This window comes from Enhydra lutris, unplaced genomic scaffold (genome assembly GCF_002288905.1).
Source record: "Enhydra lutris kenyoni isolate GAN:26980312 unplaced genomic scaffold, ASM228890v2 scaffoldscaffold33, whole genome shotgun sequence".
NCBI lineage: Eukaryota > Metazoa > Chordata > Mammalia > Carnivora > Mustelidae > Enhydra > Enhydra lutris.
The window spans coordinates 17,389,496-17,402,391 of record NW_019154117.1 but is presented as its reverse complement, the minus strand read 5'-3'; the positions used below and the strand labels follow the sequence as shown (position 1 = coordinate 17,402,391).

Here is a 12,896-nt window from a genome sequence, read left to right as displayed (position 1 = left end):
GAAAAAAATAGTACTCCTTTCAATTTGAAGTTTTAGTTAACTCATTTCTGATTATAAAAGTATTACATGTTCATTCTGGAAAATCTGGAACCAGAAAAAAGTATGAAGAAAAATTTTAAATATACATTTTTAAAACAGTAAGATCACACTACAGACTATAGCAGCTACTAGCCTTATTAAATTGTATTTGCACATAAAAGGTCTTTAAAAGAGCATAATTATTACTGAATAATTAGAGATTTACCACATTTATTACATCCTCTCTTGTTGGACATTCTTCTTTCCTATAGTTTCAAAATATAGCAAAAAGCTCCCCAACAATGAATGGCATAGAACAGGTAACTGGTTTTTGTGCATATATAAATACCTTGAGTTATATGACAAAATTAACATGAAACATTACAGTGACATTATCAATGCTCATTCAAAATTTATATGGATTATTTTAATTGCACTTATTTTATAAGACATACTTACCAAAATCATAACCTTCTGGAACAATATTTCGATAGACAATGCCCTTCTTCAAGCTGTCCTATTAAAAGACAAACTGCTTTTATTTATATTCATGCCAATGTATCTTTACTCTTCAAAAATCCTATTACATACAAAAAAATTTTTTAAAGTAATTTAAAAAATAAATAACTCAAAACTCAGGAGGACTTAGCTATGGAAAATACTGAAGTGGTTAGATAATATCCCATTAAACTCCCACTATTAAAGAATAATCTAGGAACCATTTAGACATATAGTGTGTGTTTTTACATATCTGTGTACAGGCACATATATAAAATCTGACAAAATTCACCATCCACTCATGATAATCTCAAGAAAGTAGGTATAAGGGAAATATACCTCAACATAATAAAGGCCAGATATGACGAACCCACAGCTAACATGCTCAACAGTTAAAAACTGAAAGCTCATCCTCTAAGATCAGGAAAAAGACAAAGATGCCCACTCTCGCCACTTCTATTCAGCATAGCGTTACAAGTCCCAGCCAGAGCAGTTAAGCAAGAACAAAAGGTACCCAAACTGGAAAAGACGTAAAACCGTCACTGTCTGTAGATGACACAACATTCTATACAGAAAACCCTAAAGACTCCACCAAAACTGTTAAGATTAATAAATAAATTCAATCAAGTTGCAGGATACAAATTTACTATACAGAATTCTACTGCATTTCTATACACTAATAATGCAGTAGCAGAAAGGGAAATTAAGAAAACAATCCAATTTACAATTATAGTAAAAAGAATAAAATACCTAAGAATAAATTTAACCAAGGAAGTCAGAGAAAGACAAATACCATATGACTATACTCATACGTGGAATTTAAGAAACAACACAGATAAACATATGTGAAGGGGTGAAAAAAAAAAGGGGGGGGAGGGGAGTCAAACCATAAAAGACTTAAACATAGAGAACAAACTGAGGGTTGCTAGAGGGGAGGTGAGTGGGGGATGGGTAAATAAGTGATGGGAATTAAGAAGGGCACTAGTAATGAGCATCGGGTGTTACATGTGAGTGATGAATCACTAAATTCTACTTCTGAAACCAATATTACACTATATCTTAACCAACTAGAATTTAAATAAAAACTTTAAAAAAGAAAATTAACTGAAACTACTATAAAGAAATGTGTTACATTTTGTAGCTTTAGGTAATTAAAGCAATAAAACAAGTATTTTAATTAAAAAAATTTTAACCAAGGAGGTAAAGAAAGCTTTGTACACCAAAAACTGTAAGATAATGAAGAGAGAAATTAAAGATGCAAAAAAATGGGAAAACACTCCATGCTTTATATTGCAAGAAATAATCCTGTTAAAAAGTCCATACTATCCAAAGAAATCTACAAATTCATGCAATCTCTATCAAATTTCCAATGGCATTATTCACAGAAATAGAACACCAGACCCTCATATATGTATGAAACCACAAAAGACCCTAAATAACCAAAGTAATCTGATAAAGAACAAACCTGGAGCCATCAAATTCCTGATTTCAAGTTATATTACAAAGCCATAGTCATCAAAACAGTATGGCACTGGCACAAAAACAGATACACATAGCAAGAGAATAAAGAGCCCTGAAATATACCTATGCATATATGGTCAATTAAATGATAACAAAGAAGGGGCGCTTGGGTGGCTCAGTGGGTTAAAGCCTCTGCCTTCGGCTCAGGTTATGATCCCAGGGTCCCGGGATCGAGCCCCGCATCAGGCTCTCTGCTCAGCAGGGAGCCTGCTTCCCCCTCTTTCTCTCTGCCTACTTGTGATCTCTGTCTGTCGAATAAATAATTAAAATCTTTAAAAAAATAAAATAAAATAAATAAATTATAACAAAGAAGCCAAAAATATATTATGAGGAAAGGAGAGTCTCTTCAATATGTCGTGTTTGGAAAACTGGACAGCCACATGCAAGAGAATAAAACTGGACCACTACCTTACACCATACACAAACATTAACTCAAAATAGATTAAAAGACTTGAATGGAAGCTCTCAAACCATAAAACTCATAAAAATATTTGCAAATCATTTATCTGATAAGGGATCAATATTCAAAATACATAAACAACTCATACACCCCAATTTCAGAAAATCCAATTTCTAAATGGCAGAACAAGGCGCCCGGCTAGCTCAGTCGGTAGAGCATGAGACTCTTAAAAATCGCAGAAGAACTGAATAGACATTTCTTGAACATACAGATAGCCAAAAGGCAAATGAAAAGGTATTCAATACCACTAATAACCAGGGGAATCACAAATCAAAAGCATGAGCTATCACCTGTTAAAATGGTTATTATAAAAAAAAAAAAGAAATAACAAGTGCTGGCAAGGATGCGAAGAAAAGGAAATTCCTATGCACTGTTGGTGGAAATGTAAATTGATGCAATCCCTATGGAAAAACAGTATGGAGGATCCTTAAAAAATTAAAAAGAACTACCATACAATCCAGCAATTCCGAGTATTTATTAAAAGAAACGAAAACCAGGGCGCCTGGGTGGCTCAGTGGGTTAAGCCGCTGCCTTCGGCTCAGGTCATGATCCCAGGGTCCTGGGATCGAGTCCCGCGTCGGGCTCTCTGCTCAGCAGGGAGCCTGCTTCCCTTCCTCTCTCTCTGCCTGCCTCTCTGCCTACTTGTGGTCTCTGTCTGTCAAATAAATAAATAAAAATCTTTTAAAAAAAAAAAAAAAAAAAGAAACGAAAACCATGAAATAGAAAAGATTCATGCACCATTATGTTCACTACAGCATTAATGATAATAGCCAAGATACAGAAACCATCTAAAAATCCATTGATGGGGAGCCAGGTGCCTCAGTGAGTTAAGCCTCTGCCTTTGGCTCAGGTCATGATCTCAGGGTCCTGGGATCGAGGTCCACATCAGGCTCTCTGCTCAGCAGGGAGCCTGCTTCCCCCCCTCTCTCTGCCTGCCTCTCTGCCTACTTGTGATCTCTGTCTGTCAAATAAATAAATAAAATCTTTTAAAAAAAATCCATTGATAGATGAATGGATAAAGAAAATATACTGTGTATACACACACACACACACACACACACATATATATATATACACATACATACATACATACATATAGTAGATTATTATTCAGCTATTAAAGAGAAGGAAATCTTGCCATTTGCAACAAGGATGAACCTCGATGGCCTTATGCTAAGTGAAATAACTCAGGCAGATACCATCTGACCTCAATTATATGTAGAATACTTAAAAAAAAAAAAAAAGGCCAACCTCATACTCACAGATACTAGAAAACAAACAGGTGGTTGTCTGAAGTAGAGTGAGAGATATGCAAAATGTGTAAAGGGAGTCAAAAGGTTAAGAACTTCTAGTTATACAACAAGTCAGTGATGGAGATATATGTAAATGTACAGCAATGACAACTATAGTTAACAATGTTGTGCTACACATTTTGACATTGCTGAGAGAGTAAATCTTAAAAGTACTCACCCAAAGAAAAAAGTTCTTTAATTACCTATGTATGGTAATGCATGTTAGACCTACTGTGATCATTTCACATTATGTACAAGTACTGGACCATAACAGCGCACACATAAAACTAATATATACCAATGCTGCATGTCTATTATACCAAAAAAAAAAAATCTATACATGTATGTGTACAGGCACATATATATTCATCTATTTCTGTAAATGCTAACGGATTTGCCTAGTAAAAGAGACCAGACTACAGTATGTTAATAAATGATAATGAATAAAACCTTATGCAAAGTATGATACCAACAAAGGTGTACACACACATATCAAAAAGATTTACTTACCAATGATTCATCATAATCATTAAGGTAAAACAACTGAGATTTCACATTCCAATAGGCAAAAAGGTTGTCCAATCGGATTAACTGAAAATAAATAAAATTTATTACATGCCTCATTTTCTTCTTTAACATATGCTATTTTCAGAAGTCTCAAATAATTGAGTTTCTTTTATTAAGTCTATGGATCGACAAAATATTTTACCTTACGAAACAGTTTCTCAGTTTCATCATGTAAACATGGAACCCAGTTTTGATCAGTTGTCTAAAAAGAAAATTAACAGTGAAAGTGTTATTTACACATGAAATGGCAGACTGATGGAACTGCACCATTCATGCCCTTGACCAATTTCCCAAAAAATGTTCTTGAAACATTCATTGAAAGGATATTAACTGAGCACAAGAAAGCCTCTGCTTTCAAAGAGCTCACTGCTGAATGAAAAAGTGAACAAGCAATTACAAACAGGCAAGTGCCACCGTAGAGGTTAAATACACAGTTCTCAGAATGAGGTAGGAGCCTCAAAATCAGAGGTGTAATGGAGAAAGTGATGTCCAATATAGGATATACGAATAGAAACTGCTGATTTTAAGGTCAGTAAAGAATATGATTCAGGGGGCACCTGGGTGGCTCAGTGGGTTAAAGCCTCTGCCTTCGGCTCAGGTCATGATCCCAGGGTGCTGGGATCGAGCCCCGCATCGGGCTCTCTGCTCAGCAGGGAGCCTGCTTCCCCCTATCTCTCTGCCTGCTGCTCCCCCTACTTGTGATCTCTCTCTCTCTCTCTGAGTCAAATAAATAAATAAAATCTTTAAAAAAAAAAAAAAAAAGCTTTAAAAAAAAAAAGAATATGATTCAGAGTAGAAAAATATGCAAATATGCAAAATGTTCAGGGAACTGAAGAAGCCTAGTATGGTCAGAGAACATAATGCAAAGCAAAGAGGTGAAACCAGATGTCACCTGGGATCACACTACAAAGCAATTATAAACTATTTTAAAACAAAACTACTGACTTTATTCCAATAGCAATGAGAAGCCACTGAGTGGAATACAGTGTTTAAATGCTTATTCTGCAAAGATGGTTTTCATTTATTAGTAGAGAACTGAAGAGATGACGGCAGTCAAATTTTCAAGCTTGAGCGTTGCATCAGAATCACCTGGAGGGCTTTCTAGAACTTAGACTGCTTGGCCCCCACTTGAGTTTCTAACTGAATAGGTCTGGGCTAGGACACTAGATTCCAAGGTCTCCCAAAGGTGGTGGTGAACACCACTGCTGTCACAGTTACCCACTACCTCCACACCACCACAGCCAATGGCTCATTCTCCATCCTTATTTTTCAAACTTACAGCAACATTTGACAGTTTACCCCACCCAACTTCATTCGATAACTTTTCATTTGGCTTTTCTTATTTATTTTGCTTGTAGTGGATCCATGTTTTAAGAAGAAATTATATACAAAAACCCAATGGATACAACAAATAAAAGCAAGTAATGAAATACTACACAGCAATTAAATTGAATTATGTGTAGCAACACAAGTAAATGTCAAAAGCACTATGATGAGAAGAATGAAAATTTATAGAAAAATCACATAAAATATCACTTATGGTGTTTCTCTCTGGGAGAAGGGTGAAGAGTAGAAAACAAAACAGAATTAGACTTTATTCCTAACAGTTTATTCTTTAAAATAAAGTATTTAAAACTTAAACCAAATGCCAAATTCCACAACTGTCCATTCTGGATGCAAGCCTCTACTTGCTCTTATACTTTAAAAATTCCTCAATTTGAAAAACTGGACAGGAAGAAAGTTTGCCACAATATTAATAATGGCAGTGAGGAAATGAGTGATTGGTTTATGCTCTTCATGACTTACCAAAGTTTCTGAAATGAACATTTATTACTTTTACTTTGTACTTATTTAAGAAACATATTTTAAGAAATGTCTTGAATGTTCTAATCTGCAAATAACAGGCCCTCATATTTTAAACTAAATTTGATTGTCAACCGTTTGAAATGCTAACCTCCGTACCCCCAATTCCAATCCAGCCTACGCACTTTCTATAGTAATTCTATATAGACAACTACTTCTGATGCTAGCACACACAAACAGTAATTAATAGTTAGATGAGCTATACTACATAATAGGGTTAAATTTTTTTTGGCTATATCATGTTATTGTATTTTACATTTTGCTCATTTTCCCCCAAGTTTTTATTTTGAAAAAAAAAAAAAAAATTTCCCCTTTCAATTTATCTATTTTTCTTTTTTTTTTTTCTTTTTAACATACGATGTATTATTTGTTTCAGGGGTACAGGTCTGTGATTCATCAGTCTTACACAATTCACAGCACTCCCCACAGCACATATTCATCCCCAATATTCGTCCCCCAGCCACCTCATCTCATCTATCCCCCACCGCTCCAGCAACCGTTAATTTGTTTCCTGAGATTAAGAGTCTCTTATGGTTTGTCTCCCTCTCTGTTTTCAATTTGTTTCATTTTTCCCTCCCTTCCCCTAAATTACTTTTCAAATGAAGTACCTGCATGCTGAGATTTTGAAGGGAAATACCGAATGACAGCGGGTTGTCTCGATTTGTGATCTAAAGAGGAAAGAGCAAATCTTACTCGGATTTTTAGTAGTTAAAATTCATTTTATTGAAAAAGTTCATTTCCTGGGAAATATTCTATATCTCAAACATTCAAAAACATTTTACTACTTTTTTTTTTTTTTTACATTTTACTACTTTCTACAACTTTTACTCCTATATTTTTCCAAATACTAATTAAGGTATCAAGTATCAATGTGTTACTATGCAATAAATTTGCATGTTTTTCAGTTTATAAAAAAAGCTTATTGATCAATTGACCGCATGCACAACAGTACTCTGAGATGTCAATAACTGCGTTTCAGAGAGAATACAGGATCTATTTGAGATAATCTAAATCTAGCTCTACTGATTCCTACACCAGAGTAATTTCCAGGAGGTAACTATAAAGTATTTTAAAAATACATATCGACTAAATTCATAATGCCCAACCATCAAAGGTGACCATAATATAAAAAGGCCTTTTCCTTCATTATCTGATTTTTGAACATTTTAGGAAAGTGCAGTCAAGGCAATAAACACTGTGAATTAAACCTATAATTACAGAAAAGAAAGATCAGGTCATTTTCAGCTCTGTGTCCCTCCACTTTTCAGCATCCAATAGGTTGACCACTACAGAGCAGGTGTCAATAAACAGTAAAATAAAAACATAAAAAAACAAGTTTCACCTATTAAAATACTTACATCATCCTCGTAACGAATATGGATGTTGGAAATTTTCACTTGAAGATTTTTTATGATCTGAGTAATTAATTTTTCTGTAAAAGTGTCCTGTTTTTCCACCCGAAGTTTGTCTACAATAGCAAATATTCTTTAACTTGACTGAAAAATATACTGTATAAGTATTCACATTTCAAGATAACATTGCCATGTTAAAGAAAAAAATCTGTATTTGTAAACAGAACACTAAGAGCCTGCTTTCCCAAAGTCTTCCATACCAAGAGACTTTCAAAGGCAACCAAATACATAATTTTCAAAATCTATTTTTTTTAATGAAACTAAAGCCAACCAAACTTACTGCCATTAAATTTTACAACCTCTGTTAACTATACCTGAGTACAAAAAGCCTTGGAAAACAATGAAGATTATTAGGTAAGAATTATAATGGGTCTTAAATTATAAAAGCCAGAAATAGCAGGAAGTAGGCATCTCTCTTAAAATTAGTGATATTATTACAAGTTGTATGTGGTTCAATGTATAAAACAGTTGAATACATTTCTCTTGCTGATGAATCCAACATGAAGATATAAGATTCTTTCCCTTTCTCCTCTCAAGGGAATGAAATTCATTTGTTTCATTTTCTAAAAAAAAGGTATTAACTGCTTCCAGTTTCAAAACTTTCCAGGGGATAGACAGAATAAAGGAATGAAGTTCCTAATTTCTTTTTTTTAACATGCCTTTGAGGGAGGGGCACCTGGATGGCTCAGTCAGTTGAACATCCAACTTTTGATTTCTGCTCCAGTCATGACCTTGGGGTCCTGGGATCAAGCCCTGCATTGGGCTCTGTGCTCAGAGGAGAATCTGCCCAACGATTCTCCCTCCTCTCTTGCTGCTCCTCCCCATGATCTAAGATAAATAATCTTTGAAAAAAATACGCCTTTGATAACCACGAGTTACTTTCCTCCTTTCCCCCATTTGAAAATGCCAACGAAAACTACCTCATTTCCTATTTCTAGGCCTGTTCCACCTGTACACACATATTATCTGTCTTTTCTTCTAATGACCTACTACTCCCTAATTCAACTGCCCAGGAGGATAAGCTGATGAAGATATATTTACATCAAATCCAAGATTCAGTGAACAGATGAGTAAATATATTTAACTATAATAGGACTTTAGAATTAGTAAATAAACAAAATATAAGCTCTCTGAAGACACAGCATTTTTTTTTACTTGATTTGGTTACCACATCCTAATAAAATCCTTTGCTCTATGAATCTATTCATTCAGTTCAATGCAAAATTTTCATTCCCCCATCCAGTAGTTTCCTTCTCAATTCCTTACCCTGCTCAGAGTCCACAACCTATTATTTCACCAACATTTAAACTCTTTTGTTCTTTTTTCTCATTTTCCTCATAGAGGAAAAGCTCCAACCCTGAAAAAAACCTAATATCAGGGCATTGGGCAGCTCAGTGGGGAAAAGGAATAGGCTCAGGCTTAGAAAAGACCTGAGAATACCTTACATTTACACCTCAGACTGATCCTTGGACTAGGGACATCCTATAAAAATGAAAAATAAACAACAAAAACATTAAAAAAAAAAAAAAAGAAAACCACAGTAATGGGGTGAATTTCATTTTAACAGGTATCACATTATTATATCCAAATATCCAGATTTTAATGAGAAATCACAAGGCATACAAAGAAACAGGAAGGTATGGCCCATTGAAAGGATAAAAAAGTGACCAAAACTATTCCTGAGAAAGATCTGATGACAGATCTACTAGCCAGACTTTTTAAGATTTTATTTATTTCTTTCAGAGAGAGCAAGTGAGCAAGATAGCATGAGTTGGGTGAGGAGCAAAGGGAGAAGCAGGTTCTCTACTGAGCAGGGAGCCAATGCAGGGCTTGATCCCACGACTCCAGGATCATGACCTGAGCCGAAGGCAGACGCTTAACCAACTGAGTCACCCAGGCGCCCACAATAAAAAAATACTAAAGAAAAAGATGACTGGGCATAGTGGTGAACAACTACATAAGATATGAAAGAACTGAGAGAAGAAAAAACAATATAAGAAGTGTCGCCAGAAATTATTGTTAAATCTCCTTTAATGTTTTCACCTCTTTGTCAAAAGGTGAAATGTTTATTCTGGATTTCACTTTTTTATTGAACAAATAAATGCATGGCAAGGTTGGCGATGTAAGTATACATATATTTGTAAGATGGTTAGCTATTAAATGAAGGAGGGAGAACGGAAGGTAAACAGATAAAACTGGGTTCGGAAGATCATTTTGTGTTTGAAGATAAGACATACTACAGTGTATTTCCATACTAAGGAGAAAGCTTCTCTAGAGAGAACAAAGTACAAAAAAGTACCAAGTGATAGTGACCACTGCGCAAGGGGAAGGGAAGGAGATTTCTGGAGGACAGCCCTTCCACTGAGAAAATCGAAGAGTTGAAGTAATGGACTATTCTGGTCTAGGCTGAACAGGAAAATATATGAACCCAGAGAGTAAACAAACAGATTTGGGAAAACATAAATATATCAAAGGACTAGGTACGCCCAAAAAATTAAGAATTGATATAATGGGATATTTTTTTAAAGCTAGAAAACAAAATATATTTGATAAAATTAATTATTATAGTTAAAAACTAACCTTACACTTGTCATAGGGTAAGTTTCTATAAAATTTCTGTAAACACAATAAAATATACAAACCACATTAAAATTCCCCACATAATAAGAGTCCCTCATTTGTTAAATAATTTCAATGCCTCCAGAGACAAATAATATTCATATGTGATATTTAGGTCTTTTCTCTTTTTCTTATTATCATTTTTATTTACTGTTTCCTTTACCTTGATCAGCTACTTTTTGTTTTGCTTCTTCTATTCGTTTAAGTTCATGTTGTTTTGCTTCCAAGAGTTGTTTTTCTTCTTTTAAAGGATCATATTTTATTTCTACAGGAAGCATAATAAAGAATACTTAGTTACTTTAAGCATAACCATTCTAAAATATATCCTTGAAAATAATCACTAATTCAAAGTCTGCAATAATTTGGAGTAAAAATCAATTTAATGTGAATTTCTGAATGCTAATTTAAATATAGAAGTATCTCAAAAAATTCACCAGAAGTATTTTGAGTATAATTATCAAATATAAAGATTCTTCCACTCACAAATAAAAGTATTTTAAGTTATAATGTTTAAAAGTTGACTTACTAGAAGAAGGCACTATGAGTAAATAAATGTCTCCCAGAAAAGCTTCAACTGGTTGAGTATACAGGTTTTTCCACGGAATTGTAAGATTGAGATTACCTACATGAATTTTTAGAATAAGGACAAAAAATATTATTCATTCAACCACATTTATTGCCAGCCTATTTTCTTTTTTTATAAACATATCATGTATTATTAGCTCCAGGGGTACAGGTCTATGAATCACCAGGTTTACACACTTCACAGCACTCACCATAGCACATACCCTCCCCAATGTCCATAACCCCACCACTCTCCCCACGCCCCTCCCCCTGGCAACCCTCAGTTTGTTTTGTGAGATTAAGAGTCTCTTATGGTTTGTCTCCCTCCCAATCCTGACTTGTTTCATTTATTTTTTTCCTACCCCCCAAACCCCCCACATTGCATCTCCACTTCCTCATATCAGGGAGATCATATGATAGTTGTCTTTCTCCGACTGACTTATTTCGCTAAGCATTATACCCTCTAGTTCCATCCACGTTGTCACAAAAGGCAAGGTTTCATTTCTTCTGATGGCTGCATAGTATTCCATTATATATAAATACCACATCTTCTTTATCCATTCATCTGTTGATGGGCATCTAGGTTCTTTCCATAGTTTGGCTATTGTGGACATTGCTGCTATAAACATTCGGGTGCACGTGCCCCTTCGGATCACTACATTTGTATCTTTAGGGTAAATACCCAGTAGTGCAATTGCTGGGTCGTAGAGTAGCTCTATTTTCAACTTTTTGAGGAACCTCCATGCTGTTTTCCAGAGTGGTTGCACCAGCTTGCATTCCCACCAACAGTGTAGGAGGGTTCCCCTTTCTCCACATCCCCACCAGCATCTGTCATTTCCTGACTTGTTAATTTTAGCCATTCTGATTGATGTGAGGTGGTATCTCATTGTGGTTTTGATTTGGATTTCCCTGATGCTGAGTGATGTGGAGCACTTTTTCATGTGTCTGTTGGCCATCTGGATGTCTTCTTTGCAGAAATGTCTGTTCATGTCTTCTGCCCATTTCTTGATTGGATTATTTGTTCTTTGGATGTTGAGTTTGCTAAGCTCTTTATAGATTTTGGATACTAGTCCTTTATCTGATATGTCGTTTGCAAATATCTTCTCCCATTCTGTCAGTTGTCTTTTGGTTTTGTTAACTGTTTCCTTTGCTGTGCAAAAGCTTTTGATCTTGATGAAGTCCCAATAGTTCATTTTGCCCTTGCTACCCTTGCCTTTGGCAATGTTTCTAGAAAAAAGTTGCTGCAGCTGAGGTCGAAGAGGTTGCTGCCTGTGTTCTCCTCAAGGATTTTGATGGATTCCTTTCTCACATTGAGGTCCTTCATACATTTTGAGTCTATTTTCGTGTGTGGTGTGAGAAAATGATCCAATTTCATTTTTCTGTACGTGGCTGTCCAATTTTCCCAGTGCCATTTGTTGAAGAGGCTGTCTTTTTTCCACTGGACATTCTTTCCTGCTTTGTCAAAGATTAGTTGACCACAGAGTTGAGGGTCTATTTCTGGGCTCTGTATTCTGTTTCATTGATCTATGTGTCTGTTTTTGCGCCAGTACCATACTGTCTTGATGATGACAGCTTTGTAATAGAGCTTGAAGTCTGGAATTGTGATGCCACCAACTTTGGCTTTCTTTTTCAATATTCCTTTGGCCGGCCTATTTTCTATCAGGCATTCGAAGAACTAACAAAGTGACAAGCTGAGTCACTTTACAGAAAGCTATTTTACAACCACAAACAATAAGCCTTTGTTGTAATGACTGGAAATCATGTCTATCGGTACTGTTGGAAAATCTACCAAATGATATTCTAAAAATTTATAAGTTTCTCTTTATGACAATCTTCACTACAAACATTAGTATTCTTCTGCAATTAACCAACAACCCTTGTTATTATAATTCTGATTTCCCCAGCTCATACTCTAAATCACTGTATTTATATGACACTTTCAAAGTGTAGACTATAAAACTGAAAAGTGTATTTTTCACATATAGACTATATACATAATATATGTGTATGAATATCATTGCAAGTGTATGTGCAGATTTCTATGGTAATTATCAAAGACCGTGGACAAGATTAGAAAATCAT

The 12,896-nt window shown here is 35.0% G+C and overlaps 1 protein-coding gene across 6 annotated transcripts in view; it reads right to left on the bottom strand.

The window, feature by feature from the left end:
* Window positions 1–12,896, bottom strand: part of LOC111153487 (vacuolar protein sorting 13 homolog A) — a 225,743-nt gene that overhangs the window by 196,442 nt on the left and 16,405 nt on the right. For all 6 annotated transcript variants that reach the window (XR_002641007.1, XM_022512530.1, XM_022512531.1 and 3 more), the window contains exons 4-10: window positions 10,777–10,872; window positions 10,414–10,515; window positions 7,578–7,687; window positions 6,828–6,887; window positions 4,499–4,558; window positions 4,300–4,380; window positions 478–535 (exon numbers count right to left, since the gene is read on the bottom strand). Coding sequence is in view for 5 of the 6 variants with exons in the window: in XM_022512530.1 (XP_022368238.1) it covers window positions 478–535; window positions 4,300–4,380; window positions 4,499–4,558; window positions 6,828–6,887; window positions 7,578–7,687; window positions 10,414–10,515; window positions 10,777–10,872 (567 nt within the window). In the remaining variant the exon portion in view is untranslated. The remainder of the gene's footprint in view (window positions 1–477; window positions 536–4,299; window positions 4,381–4,498; window positions 4,559–6,827; window positions 6,888–7,577; window positions 7,688–10,413; window positions 10,516–10,776; window positions 10,873–12,896) is intronic.